The sequence below is a fragment of the Sprattus sprattus genome (assembly GCF_963457725.1).
Source record: "Sprattus sprattus genome assembly, chromosome: 9".
In the NCBI taxonomy this organism is placed as follows: domain Eukaryota; kingdom Metazoa; phylum Chordata; class Actinopteri; order Clupeiformes; family Clupeidae; genus Sprattus; species Sprattus sprattus.
In genome coordinates, this window is record NC_137928.1 from 11,339,386 (window position 1) to 11,354,391 (window position 15,006).

The 15,006-nt window shown below is 42.2% G+C and overlaps 1 protein-coding gene across 4 annotated transcripts in view; it reads right to left on the reverse strand.

Moving 5' to 3' along the window:
• Window positions 1–395: 395 nt before the first annotated feature.
• grik1b (glutamate receptor, ionotropic, kainate 1b) overlaps window positions 396–15,006 on the reverse strand; it is a gene marked incomplete at both ends in the record, with an annotated part of 39,728 nt that continues 25,117 nt past the window's right edge. Inside the window, 10 exons of one of the 4 annotated variants that reach the window (XM_080844609.1) lie at window positions 396–548; window positions 3,008–3,258; window positions 3,834–4,059; window positions 5,260–5,477; window positions 5,778–5,896; window positions 6,563–6,786; window positions 7,251–7,454; window positions 7,541–7,654; window positions 8,673–8,717; window positions 9,069–9,176. In XM_080844609.1, coding sequence (XP_080700735.1) covers window positions 396–548; window positions 3,008–3,258; window positions 3,834–4,059; window positions 5,260–5,477; window positions 5,778–5,896; window positions 6,563–6,786; window positions 7,251–7,454; window positions 7,541–7,654; window positions 8,673–8,717; window positions 9,069–9,176 — 1,662 coding nt within the window. Of the gene's footprint in view, window positions 549–2,968; window positions 3,259–3,833; window positions 4,060–5,259; window positions 5,478–5,777; window positions 5,897–6,562; window positions 6,787–7,250; window positions 7,455–7,540; window positions 7,655–8,672; window positions 8,718–9,064; window positions 9,177–15,006 lie in introns of those variants that run through there. The other 3 variants (XM_080844610.1, XM_080844611.1, XM_080844612.1) reach the window with 3 other exon arrangements.

Consider the following 15,006-nt stretch of genomic DNA (forward strand, 5'->3'; position numbering starts at 1 on the left):
CAGTACTGAAACATTGAGTCTTTTTTTTTTTTTGTATAAATCTTTATTTATTTATTCAGTAAAATCTCTACAGCACTGGAACATGTTTCCATTTAAAGCAAAATGGAAGAAAGATTGAATTTCCAGACGTATATGTTTTGACAAATTGCCAAACAACATAGAAATAGAACGAAAACAGAAACTATAACTTCAGCATCATGTCAATACAACTCACTCACTCAGACATAACAAACACACGCACACAGAAAACACACGCTTATACACACACACATACAAACACACCAGGAATTCATAAATGATTCAACGTTTCATCACAGGTAATCTCACTTTTGTATCATATCAAATAAACTGGTGAGCCACGTGTTCTTGGTACCTGTGCTCTGAGGGCTCAGGATCTATGCCACAGTTTCTTTCCTTAATACTCTTCGAGGGTGGCAAAAAGGGAAGCTGGGAGCTCCGGCTCCTTCCTTGGTCTTTTTCTTTAATTGCCGTTTTTGACACTTGAGCACCACACCCAGTTCCTCCATTACGGCTCTAAGAGAGGTACACTGCCAAAGAGACAGAATGGGCTCAGTGATGAGCATGTCAAATAGCAACCATCGACAGTAGTCACACTGAAATCGTAGCATGCGCACACACAGAACAATAGCCAACAACAGTCAGTTTGGATTCCTACTAAACATTTAAAAAAATCTAGTTGATATACACTGCGTAGTTTTCAAATGGAAAAGTGCAGATGGAAGGCACTGTACCAGACAATATATTTAGGATGACGTCAGTATTTTGACTTTTAATGAATTTTCATTTAGTGTGGAGTGAATGCATATAAAATATATTTTCTCAAGGGAAATGTATACATTTACACTGACGGCAGAGTGTTATTACAACTATATCAACAGTCACTGGCAATGATAAATGTTTTATTTACCTTCACAGTTATAAATATCTCGCTTTTTTCTAAGTGGAACTAATATTTTCTTGTCATTTTAGAAGTTTCTGTTTGTTGAACAAGATCCAAGCCAATTTCAAGGTACCTACAAATTACAAACACTCTAGGAATCATTGCCCCATCAGATCTGATATTGATTTGCATGTTATAATTTCTGTCTTGCCTTCATGAATTCAAGACCAGTCTCTTTGATGGGAGTTTGTCCTTGGGCAGAAGCTCATAATTATATGGAAATTGTAAAACATGCAAAAGAACTGACAGAAAACAGAGTGCACATTAATTTCAAATGTCAGGTTTTACACCACTTCATCTTAGCTCAGGGGATTTGTGTGTGTGTGTGTGTGTGTGTGTGTGTGTGTGTGTGTGTGTGTGTGTGTGTGTGTGTGTGTGTGTGTGTGTGTGTGTGTGTGTGTGTGTGTGTGTGTGTGTGTGTGTGTGTGTGTGTGTGCGCGCGTCTGTATGTCTGTATGTATGTGTGTCAGCTCTGAAAGCTTAACTACAAACTGTCTGTTTCAAAGATCATTCTAATATTATTCTACAATGATAATATCATTTGCTAGAGTTTTTCCGATGAAATCTTTAAACATTTAATCAAAACACCGTAGAAAAAAGAGATTGCTCTTTCTCTATGTCCTTTTCAGATGAAAACTCAATGAAGAGGAAAAATAAAGGGATTTAGAATGCATGACTGATCTACTGAACTCCTTCACTGGTCCTGCTTCAATTAACAAACACTGAGGCAGTCATCTAGTAATCACACAGTGCGATTTAAGGAACTGATCGAGAAAAAGCACACTTTTTCTACTTCTGACAAATGCAATACATCTTCTGAAGTGGACCCAATGCGATTCAGTGGAGCATTAACTGAAGCACACAATGTGCTGTTTTAAGGAGCCATTTAACTGTGAGTTGGAGAATTAACTTGAGTTTTTCAAGATAAGAAATGGCAAAATGTGTGCAGGGCATAGACATGATGCATTGTGCGCTGATGTTGTCGGTGATACAACCTGATGTTGTCTGTGATACAACCTCATGTTGTCGGTGATACAACCTTATGCTGTCTGTGATACAACCTGAGCCTAATGGTCAGTTTATAAACAAACAAAAAGTCTGTCCTACTGTTAACAGGATCCAGGTGGGTGCTTTAATCACTTATCCGTCCTTGAAAGTAACAAAAGGTTGAGCATGCAGAAAAAATGTGGCCATGACAAACTCATCCAGAAGACATAAAAACAGAAGAATCACACGAAGGTTGAAAATATTGTCACACAATTTAAGTAATTAAGCAAAAACTGCTACAGAACGGAATTTCAACATGCATTTCATAATTTTCATATTACATAACATCAGAAAATAACAATGGAAAATGTTATGAAACAAAATAATTTTATGTTCATGACCAACTGGTGGTGGACACTGAAAATAATATAAATCAAATGGATATCTGAAATTGATTTTACATGGAATCTTCATACCTGGATATAAATCATCATAACATTATTAATCATTCAATGATGGTTTCTTCTTAAGGTCCATTGAGAACATATATGCACCACAGGTTACCAATAAAATGTCATTTGATAAAATCTGAGGTTAAAGAAAAAATCCAGATGAATTCCATGTAAAATGAAGGAAATAAAATGAAATAAAAAACCATGGAAAGGCCCAGGTCAAGTCCAACATGCTGTGTCTTAAAAAGTGAGACGTCTCACCATAAATAAGAAAAGGAAGGATCATATTTGTGTTAAGAGAAACATGTCTTCAAGTTTTCTTTCCACTCTAAATTGAAACTACATCTAACATGAACTAATCTACGACATGGTGAACTCCTTGGTGGCAAGTCCAGGCGCCAGTCACCACTCAAGCCTCAAGCCTCAAAACTGTCTGCTGGACATGCAACCAGCTGATCTGTGTGTGATACCATCCCAAACCAAAGCTGGGCAGAGTTCCCTAACGTGATCGATCAATCGATCGATCGATCGATTCCACAGGTCGTGTTCATCTCTCGGCATGCACGTGTCAGTACTTGTTGTGCCACTCGCACTGGCCGACACTCACCTCCTCCATGTCAAGGTTTTTGCGCGACTTATAGATGAACTCCCCGATGGCCACGAACACAGAGAGCACGAGCCCGGCGGCCAGCACGATGAAGATGCCGCCGATGTTCTCCACCCCCAAGGCGCTGGCCTCCTTGCTGTCCTCCTCGGGGCAGCCGTTCCCTCGCCACCACTTCTCCTTCATCATGTGCAGCTTCCCTTCCTCCTGCAGCTGCAGGATCGCGATGGTCACCTTGTCCCGGTACGGGGATCCTGGAGAGGATGAGATCAAAAACAAGAAGGAAGGATAATGAAAAAAAATGTATTTGTAAGGCTGTGTGGGGTTGTGTCTCATCAGGCAACCCTGACAGGTAGACAGGTCAACTGTCATGTTACTGTCAGCGTGTCAATCATCTGGTTTTGATACAGTTAGTATAGTGGAATGGTTTGAAATATTCAAAGACATATTCAAAGACATCTCCATTATTGATGCAACATGAAACATTAAATATTCCGAAGTGACGGTTGTGACATCCATCATTCAATAGAATTTACATTCACCGAACAAAATACCTCACTTCCCTTCAGTATGATTCTTAGGTTATCTCATCCGAGGGAACTGTTGGGCAATGTACATCACACAAACACACACACACACATGCACACACACACACACGCACACACACACTACACACACACACACACACACACACACACACACACACACATACACACACCCACACACACACGCACACACACACACACACACACACACACACACACACACATACACACACCCACACACACACGCACACACACACACACACACACAACCTGAAGCTTCTTACCAATGGGGGTGCCTACTCCATAGCCCTTGGAGTCAATGAGCCCTCCGATCTGTGTGAGGTTACAGTTCCTCTGGCTGATGTATTCGATGCTGGTGGACTCCATGAGTAGGGCATAGTCAGTGGTCAGCACCCTCTGGATGCCCTCACGGTTGTTCTTCACCAGCGCAGTGTTCTTCCTGCTGCTCATGAACGCCCACATCTTCTCATACGTGGAGATTTTAGATTTCTACCCAAGGAGGAAAAGACAGCCAAGGTCATTGGGACAGGATATCGAGGTGTAACTGGATTGGCATTGCATGAACAAGGCGCATGGTGAATGAGACACATTGTTTGAAACTGCTGGGCCTATCACACTTATGCTGCAGCTTATGACTCCATGAACAAATCCCTGTCTGCCCTCATACAGACACACACACACACACACACACACACACACACACACACAGACACACATACAGACACACACAAACACACACACAGGCGAACACGAATGACAGCTGTGCGCAAATCTCCCAAAGCACTGATTCAATTTGCTCTCTACATTCAATATGGCTCCTGCTTGTCGAGATACACACAGAGTAATCAGCATCCATGGTTTCCAAGGTGGGGGAAAAAATAAAACTTGTCCTATTTTCATTTGACGGGACACTGACGGTGACACATCAAACAGGCAGATGTCTCCCCCTCGCCAGACGCCAACTCCTTCACTAAACCGAGTTATCTCCATTTTAGCCGTCCATCATTGTGGTGGGGTCCTTGCGGTAGACGCGCACAATTGATGCATGGCTGTAATATCTTAAGATGAATGGCTGGAAATAATCCTTTGTGTAGGCTTGCTAGGCAATCTATAGCCCACACATCAGGGAGATGAATACTATGAGAAAGTGTGTGTGGCGGGGACGTGCTTGGATTTCCACACCAAAATAGCCATGAAATCCGGCATCAACCTCTGCTTAAAAGATGATCAAAATGGCTCCTAGTAGTGTGTTTAAGTCATGCCATGCTAGTACACAATTATATATCTGTACAGCATATATCTACAGGATAAATACACACACTATCTGTGCTGTATATCTCCATATATACCATAACAGTTCCTTCCATAATTATCAGCTTCAAGACAGTCTTCACCCATAGAAGGTTTTCTTTTTTAAGATTTATTTTTGGGCTTTTATGCCTTTAATCGGACAGGATAGTAGAGAGAGACAGGAAATGAGCTGGAGAAAGATTCGGGAGAGGGATCGGGAAATGACCGCGGGTCGGACTCGAACCTGGTCCCCATGGGTATTCCAACCCACTTACGGTATAGGGCTGCTGCCGCTTGCGCCACAGCTCCCCCCATAGAAGGTTTTCTTGCCATTAAAGCACAAAATGACTGTGACAAGAGATGCTAGACCAGACAGAAGGTCAGTCCAAATATCCCCACCTTGAAGAAAGTCATGGTCGAGCCATCTCTTACGGCTCCATACTCGATTTTCGTCTGCTTGGCCAAGTCGTCGGCTGAGTCGATAGGCGAGTCCATCCTCTCCACCGTGAGGAAAGCAGCTAAGTTGGCAGTGTAGGAGGAGATAATGATCAACGTGAAAAACCACCAGATTCCTCCAACGATCCTCGTGGAAAGAGCTTTGGGCATCAGCTCTGATCCTGTGACAATGACATCAAAAGGAGATGGTCAGATACCACAGGAGTACAATTATGATATAGCTCCAGATACTGAGGGGGAGATTCAGACTGGTTTGATTGCTTCACTTACTTCAGATCTCACATTTTATTATATTCCTCAAACTATGAAACAGCAGGGGGGGCTTTTGATGTGTTTTTCTAGTTTGGGCAAATGATAAGCAGTACTGTACTTCTAGCCAAACAATAAGTCACTCCAAAATGGGTGAAATCAAGGGACAACAACAACATTTTTAATATTATCCACTGAGGGTTTCACTATACCTTGCTGCATCAGAGCCCCAACACCAAACCACACACTGTTTATAAGGGTAAAGTTGTTCTCCACCACGTCCGAATCTGGGTTGCATGGGTGAGGGTTGTACCACTCATATGGAGTAAACCTGAAGCCAGAGAGAACACCAGTCATAAGTCTGCTATGAGCAAAATGATCTCACTATTATTAACTCACCAAACCACATCTATATCTGAAGTCATTTATTAATGATTCATTATTTAGCAGAGCACTTCATGTGAAGCAACTTATCAAAAGAATACAAATCAGTGTGTGGGCTCCACAGGAGTAGCTGGTGCTACAATGCACCTGCCGGGCCAACTGCTTGTTGGCTGCCAAAGCGATATTTGATTTTTCCTTCAACAACCCACCCCCCCATTTGAACATCATGGGCAGATCTGCCTGGGATTGTTTATACCCTTAACTTCAGGGGTCTAATTGCTCATCTCTTGCATCTAATTCAGCCGAGGAAACATCTTTCTCCAATTAGTGCTCCCTCCCCTCTGGCAGACTCCCACCAACAGCTGCTCCGGACATCCTCAAAGTGTTCAGCAACACAAGCCCAGATTAAATTATATCTCAATCAACCTTCCAGACACTTTTATCCCTGTCAGGCTAAGAATAATTACACAACAATAAACACGTAATTTGCTTACACCTGTTCTCTTTCCCTTAGAAAAACCAAAATAGTGAAATAATTTTGCTCAGAGGAAAAAAAAAAAAGGATATTTAGTGTTAAAAAAAAGAACATTAACACTACCTGGATGGCCCTTACCTGGCAATGACAAACAGCACACAGCTAACGCCTAGGCAAGCCAGCAGGACGTACATCCAGATGTCGGGGGACAGGGGGTTGAGGAAGGAGAACACTCCTGGGTTGGTGCCGTTGGGCTTGTGGTAGAGGATGCTGATGCCCAGAGTCATGAAGGGCTTGGAGAAGTCGATTACTTTTTCACGCACATAGGTGATTGTCAAAGGAGCAACAGCCAGGTCAGCCACCTGCCATTAAAAACAAATCAGGACTTGGTTAAAAAAGTAACAGGTTTGTTTAGTAACTTCCAGCACTAGATTCATTATTACTGTTGAAGATGAGATGCTAGACATCATCAAAGGACACATTTTACAGCAATATAAATTTAATTCCGTTTCTGTGAACTATGAAGACACAGTGGTTTGGGTTTGAGTGATGACAAAGTGGAAGTTTTGTCTGAGGTTAACAAAGAACACAGCTAGATTTATCTAATTATCTGTTAGATGGATTAAGCTGTGAAAAACTTAACTGACAGCCCCATAACCATTCCCGAAGAGTAGAAATGTAATGGCACACCTTCCTTCTGGATTAGGAATGTTTGGTAGACTGACAATACAACTGAATCTCAGTTTTGACTCTAAGTAGATCTAATCACTCAACATTTCATCTGGACTGCCCATTTCCAGACCACACAAGAGCGTCAGGTACTCACATGGTCAATGAGCTCTCGTACCATGCCGTTCCACTCCCCTTTGTCATTCTGAGCTCCGTACTTGCCATCGGTCACAAGTTTCACCTCGTAGGAGAAACCCAGAATATTGGACAACTCCTTCAACAGGTCCAGACAGTAGCCCTCAAACCGGTCATTTCCATACAATGGCTTGTCAGACTTCTTGTGCATTACGTAGGGATTTTCCTGTGTAATTGAAAGGCAATTTCATTGTATCATTTAATATCACTTCTAAATCTTAAGAGAACTTTTATGCAATCGTTACATCTTACCAGAATTGTTGTGACTACGAGTGTCCGATTTGTCATTGAGTCTGTGACATTTGATGACTTGTCTTTGTTGCTTTCAGTCAAATTAAGACCAGTATTGGAGTTCCATACGCCAATCTGTGGAAATGTGATCAAACAAAGTTACAAAAACTTTTATCTTAAAAAAAATATTCTCTGGCATTAATTTAATGAAAAAAATTGGTATATTGTCAGATTCAGTTTTTTCGACAAATTGATATAATAAGACAAAATAAGACTCAACCACAAACGAAATAAGTAATTAAATGATAACCAGACACGGAGTTGTGTTGGAGTTCAGGAAAAGAGGGATGATGCAATCTATTGTATGCACAATGAATCTTTATTATCACACTGCATCAAAGTGATTCAAAAAACTCGAGCACATTCCAGAAAATAAATCAGGAAGCTATCCTTCCCACTGTATGAATGTCAAGCGATTACCGAACTGCTGACATGAATGCATTGAGCTCTTACGCAATGACGGCTTATTTTGTCTGTTACAGACATGATCTATTCTGTCCTTCATTTAACTCCCGTCATGACGAGCTGTGATGTTCACGCGGAGTGGCCCCATAATGAACTCCGCTCACTCACACACAGGAGATTCCTCTGGGGTGACAGGCGGCTGTGCACGCAGACAGCCAGCCAGCCAGCGAGGGAGGCGAGCGAAATGAACCCCCGTAATTGCCCATATGACACTGTCAGCACGAGTGCTTCTCTTTGACAGGAAGAAGGAAGAGGGAAGAGTGTCATTTGCTACGGCACGTCGCCTTTGCTTAGCCACGGCCGTCATTACACCATTGCCCGAGCCGGGAGAGAGAGAGAGGGAGATTATATGCTTACACTGTTTCGCGACTGCTTATTAACATGGCAATAAACCTATGTTTTATTAGGCGGGGGCGGCTGCGTCGAGGGCAACTGTTCGAGCCGTCACTCTCCGGTAATCTGCTGACTAAATGGCAGTTAAAGAGAACTTCTGTTCAATGCAGTGCAGGCGTGAAAACACAGAGGGGCAGGTCAGGGTGTTGATTGGAAGGAGGGAGGTGATATTGTTGGGCAGTGAGGGGTTGGAAACACCAAACCACAATGGTACCAGGGCCTATGTAATACAAACCTTCTTCCAGATTTTATTCAGTCGGCTAGTGCCTTCTATAATCGTCTTTTGGCCAGAAAGAAATATTTTGAAGAAAAAAAAAAGACATGCATCACATTAAAATTTTAAGAACACTGTTTTAAGAAGAAACCACACAAATCATTATCTGGAGTCTCATTGATTTCAAAACAGATGAACTGAAACTGATAATAAGCTAAAAGAACCAATGGTGTCTATTGGGGTTCCTGACAACTACTTTAAAACCACACACAGAACCAATGGTGTCTGTTGGGGTTCCTCACAACTACTTTAAAACAATGCACAGTCCATCTTCACAACTCTCTGAATGGTGGTTGTAAGACCTACGAAATGTAGGCCTCAATGAGAGTTGGCAAAGCTGGTGGAAATTGAACTCACCTTCTCCATGCCATCCTCTTTCAGGCTGATGAAATCCAGGTCAAAATCTTTCCTCAAGCCATCTGTCTTGTTTATTATGATTTGCCCCGTTAATCCACTCCATTGCACCTAGAAGGAGGGAGGGATAAACAACTCCGTTTGTAAAAGTTTGCTAAAGTTGTGTCATGCTTGATCTGGTAGTGTATGAATATGCCAGGGTCCTGTCATGAAGACACAATCAATGAGAATGCACACACACTGACACACCCACCTACACATACACAAAAGCACACCACACACACACACACACACAAACACACAAACACACACACACACACACACACACACACACACACACACACACACACACACACACACACACACACACACACAAACACACTCACACACACACACACACACACACACACACACACACACACACACACACACAAACACACACAGTATGATGCCATATTACACAGATTTCCACAAAAGAATTTGCATCCACACTGTTGCTTGCCGAATAATTCCCCATGAACCTTGAAGAAGAGTGTGCATTTGGCTCCAGAATCTCATTTTGTTTTCACTGTGAAAATTTCTAAAAACCGAGAGAAAGTGGGATGAATAATTGGGCACTGATAGAGATGGAGTGAGCCAACCATATCACAGGGACACATCATCTGAAAGAGGTGGTGTCAATGACCCTCCTTTGCCTCTAAGAATTTATGGCTTGGAATAATGAGGTGCTCTTAAGTTAAAGAGAATCAGCCAAACTGTATTACTCTTGGCAGGGGAAGTTCATCCTGTCTGACACTCGTAGAGTGTATCTTTGGAGTGCATTTAAGGAAACTGTAAGACAGCCATGCTAATCCTGAACCTGCCTTAGTTATAAGCAGTGTATAGGTACAACTGGGACAGATTAATGTTTTCATTGTGTGACTTTTACTATGAAATGTAAGCCATTATATAAACAATCACATCTCTCCTCAAATCCCTTCCTGTAGCTGTATTTCTAACCTGAACTACGCCACTGAACAAAACCCCCATTTCCCTTTGTTCTTCCTCTCTCATTCTCTTACCCCTCTTACTGTCACCTCCCTGAAGACCACCTTCACTGAAGCTGAACCCTTCCTCCTACACCAAACTCTTATGGCAGCGATGCCAAGGCCTGCATATGATTCCTTGTTAGCTAAGTATGCACCGCTAACTGAGAGTAAACACGTTTGTTTAGCCCAAGCAGCTGTAACAGGAAGTCTATTAGCTAACCTTACAAGCAAGAGTAACAACAAAGCCAGTTAGAGACCACCTGCAAGAACAAGGGAACTATCAGAAGGGAGCGATCAGAATCAGAAACTCTCTCCAGACTGGCTCATTATGAAAATCAGAATTGTCAACTAACAAAGCAGCACCCCAAAAAACCCGTTCTTTTTCCATGCCATGGACTGGGGACTGGTGACATCTGGCACAAAGCATCAAACTTCTTACATGTAACTTATGTCAATGTTCACATACTGATTTGGTTTGCTCATGAAACTTAATTGTTGCAGTATTTGTTCATGGTTAGATTATTTTGGTAGCTTCACCACACCATACACAGGTTGAGATTAGGTATGCCTCACACAGACGCAGGGTCTTGCAAGCAAACCAATTATCCTCTTCCCTAACCTTGCACCATTATAATACTTGGAACACAGACACATACTTTGAATTGGCCTTAAACATAGCCACAGAGAGGAAACTTAAAGTTCTAGCCTCACATACTCCTTTGTGTCTGACTTTCCACCTGTGTTCACGTCCGCGCATAGGAGCGTGCAGAACATATAAAGGCAGAACAAACAAACATACCGTCATTCTGTCTGACGCACAGCCGACACGCACACACTAGCGCACACATGCTCACGCACACACACACACACTCACTCACACACTCCCCTTTAACCCATACATTAGGTACATCTAGTTAGATTAAACCTTCTCTGTTTAACTTTTGATCATTTTGTAAATAAATGCTTTTGATTACATTTGCTGGTCCATTAAAGGTTGCGCAAGAGTGAATTGTCGACCTGTACTATTCAGAACTCCAAAGACATTCAACCTTGACTATCGACTGATACAGTATATTTGGTTGTAGTTATTAAGTTAATTATTAATTAGTTTTAAATTGAGAATTTTGCATAGTTAATGAGACTGATGACACTGGTATATGAGACTGATTTGTGACCACTTGTTTTGACCACTACGGTAGAAATTTCACTTTGATCTGCTGTTGTGTAGAATAGTTGATGCCTATCATTCGTGTTTCCACGTTGGTGAAATGGGCTGACTGGCACTACCAGAGCAGAAGCATCCCTCTCTACTGTAAGATTCTCTCTATATTTAGGCTACTACACTTAATTCTAAAAGGTGGTCTAGTTGGTTGTAGAATGGAGTCTCAATCAGAGGAGGCTTGAAGCAGTTTGGATCAGAGCCAGATATTTATTGTAAGAGCCACAGAATATCACTAGTACGTTCTGAGTCTAAGTATCTAAATGGAACAGAGTCTTTCGTGGATGGGTCCTGAGATGGTCTTGGAGAGGTGATAATGCTTCCTTGCTCCGTGGGTTGCTCTGATCACCGAAATGGGGTTTGCACACCCAATTTAACTGGTGGCATTACGTAAACCAAATGCAATGCATAACATCTCTGTATTTAACACACACACACACATATATGACCATGACATGACTTAAAGAAGCTCTTGAAGACCCAACTCTTCACAGAGCACCTCCTTTCCTAAATTGCACTTCCTCTACTTATCCATCTTCTAATGATATTTCCTCTAACTAGTACATTACCTTGGTGGCCCTCATGAGGAAAGTATTAGCATGTATGCACAACTGCACCTACAAGTATCTGGCACCAGTCCACAGCGCTAATGTCCTTAAATTAATTTGGTGCTGTCTGTGTGACGATGGTACCACTGTTCTGACATTGTTTTCCTACCCCTGCATGAGGAGAGAACCAATGTACCTACAAGTGTACTGACAAACAGGCATAGCAATTTTTTGCCGCTTAAGAATACATAATTAATGACAACACTATGAAGACTCAAGAGAAGGAGTAACAACAACACCATTCCAAATCCCATAACACCTCATAAAAACGTGGGTGTCGCCTATATTACTATAAAATCTGTAACTGGCAAAGCTAGAGAACAAGCAGTCTGTCAGTTTACCTGTGAATGTGTGTTTACTTGTGACCCCAGAGCACAAAAGAACATGACATGTTCCCTGAACACTATGCTTCCATTAGTCTCACCATTTTCTGTTAATGATCCCTTTGGCAGTGGGCGGTGATACTGAGTCTTATGGGCTTTATGAAGAGCTATTTCCCAGGAAAAAAAAAATGTTTTTCCTCCTGCAGGGGTAATTGAAGAAGCTTTCCTTTTTAGGTATTCCAGGGTTTCATCCTTCTGAATTTTAAATCCCCCTTCAGGACATAATGAATAAAAAGGCTTTTACAAACATCAGTAATCTCTGCTTTAGCCAGAGGCGCTACGGATACGTGAGCAATCACTATGTAATGGCCCTCTGCTTCCAACATATTCACACCAAATACGCATATTAAAATGACACATCTGTGAAATTTAAAGGCATATAAAAGGAAAAAGGAAGCACCTCACTAACTTTCAATAGCCTTATTGATACAACATCAAACACAGGACAAATGAGGCGATTCACACCTGAGGATATTTTTTATACTCCAAGAGAAACGCCCTCCAATTTCTCAGTGAGCTTTCGTGAGGCCTTTTTAAGATTAGGGCGAGCACAATGAGAGGGGTTTAGGCGGCGATGGACACTAAAGCTCTGCTCGGCGGGCGGCTTGTCTGCTATTCCAGGAAGAAGCTGACTCTTGGGGGCCCCCAAGTCTGGGCCAGATTGGGGCCAGTTTGGTCTGTGACCCTCCTGTGAGTGAGAGGGCCATGTCAGTCCTGTATGTGTGTGTGCGTGTGTGTGTGTGTGTGTGTGTGGGGGGGGGGGGTCCTCACAGCACTGCTGCTACATTGATGAGGGGGTTTAACATGCCCCCCACCCCCACATCCTGCTTGGGGACTGCATGGCCTTTCTGGCAGATTTACTCCACTCAACATTACATTACCAAGGCAAATCCACACTCAATCCTGTCCCTCCAATCTCCAACCGTCTGATGGGAGTCAGCACATGCAGGGCACCGCAAGCGCAAATTATCCAGCATCTGCTTTCGGGCTCTCGCTTTGAACACCCAGAGGACCTTTCAGAGCAGTTACAAATGTTACCTTTCACCGCCAAGACATTCCTGTAAATGTCACACAGATTACATTATTGTTGAATTGAGTGGTGTTCGGTGTATGTCTCTCGCTGAAGGATCACTTGCTCTTTAGATAAAGAACAATGGCAGACATTTTGGTCCCCAATTTCATAGGGCGACGAGCACCGCAAACGGCTTTGCACATCAGTAAACAGCGAGACTAGACGGGGATAGCTACGTATTTCCTTGACACAAAGCAGGGCACAATCAGGTATAATGGTAAATGGTTTGAGTTATTAGTGGATGTGGCATTGAAGGAAGTTTCACAGAAAAAGGTGGTGCTTTGAATGAACTTATTTATACACAGAACTCCAACGTCTGACCCATCCATGTTTGCGCTTAGAATCTTGTGCATGTTGTGATATTAGCACAATTATTTTAAATTATTACAATAGCTTTAGGTCGCATTGCCCTTCATTTAAATTAGGGCCAAATATCTGTTATTTTTTAAATAATGTTAGCCACAGTCTTAATATCCACACAGTGAAACACTAAGAACTGCATTTCTGACACAGAAGAATGACGGTGGTGTACATTTATATTCTGGTTCCCGGTGGTGCTGGCTGAGAAGGAGATTTGACAGATGTGTGTGACGTGCTTCCGCACCCTGGCACACTGGTGATATCTTTGCCATACACACCATCAGAAGAAGTCTAGGAAATTGAGTTTGCAACACACTGAGATAAAAAAAAACAACAACAAATACAGCAGAGGGTCTTAAGAACACAGGGCTGTCTTGGATGATCTGAAAGCGTCAATCCAACCATCTCACAAATAGCATGAGTTTTCCGGCTGCCTCAAACCTCACCAATGTTCTCTGCAGTAGCCCCATAAAAAGTCCCAATGCTCTGATTCTGTCTGTCATCCACACTCTGTTTACTTTTCTGTCTAAATCTAGGGAGGGTATCCCTACATTGATATCTCCCTCTGCTCTCTCTGTGAAGTATTCACAATGTGGTTGCCTAACACATCTCTGTTTTAGTGTCCTATCAACAAACCTACTCAAACCATTCCTACCACATAATGTGCCTACTTTGTAACTCTGAGATTCACTTTACGACGAGCCCTGTCCCAATACAAACAGACTTTTGGCCTTGGTGAATGTTTTTGATGTGCAATACCTCACGCGCCCCATAACCTTCATAAGGTTGATGCCATGATGTTATTCCTTCTCACAATGTCCATCTCTGGCCTTTCTGTGTGTTTGTGTGGCTCGTTAATTTCAAAGGTCCACTCTCACTATTTGTGTTTAATTAGCTGAATGCGAGAAAGGGCTCGGGCTCACTAATTAAAACATCCAGTCACAACCATCAGCAGCTTTTAATAATTAAGCGGAAGTAATTACGCATCGGCTAAAATCACTCTCCTGTCTGATGTTGATTTCCAATGTGTGTGTGTGTATGCATGTGTCTTTGTGTTTCTACCTCTCTCTCTCTCTCTCTCTCTCTCTCAGTATGTGTGTGTGAGGGTTTTCTTTAATGGACTTTCATCGTGTCATGTATTGTGGAAATGCTGTGTGCCCTATTTTGAAATACTTAGTTACGTGAATCAATGATAACAGCTCAACACAATCTTCAGACCTCATAAGCATGCACCCCAGATGCAGAGGGTCTGAACTATGAAAATATGATTG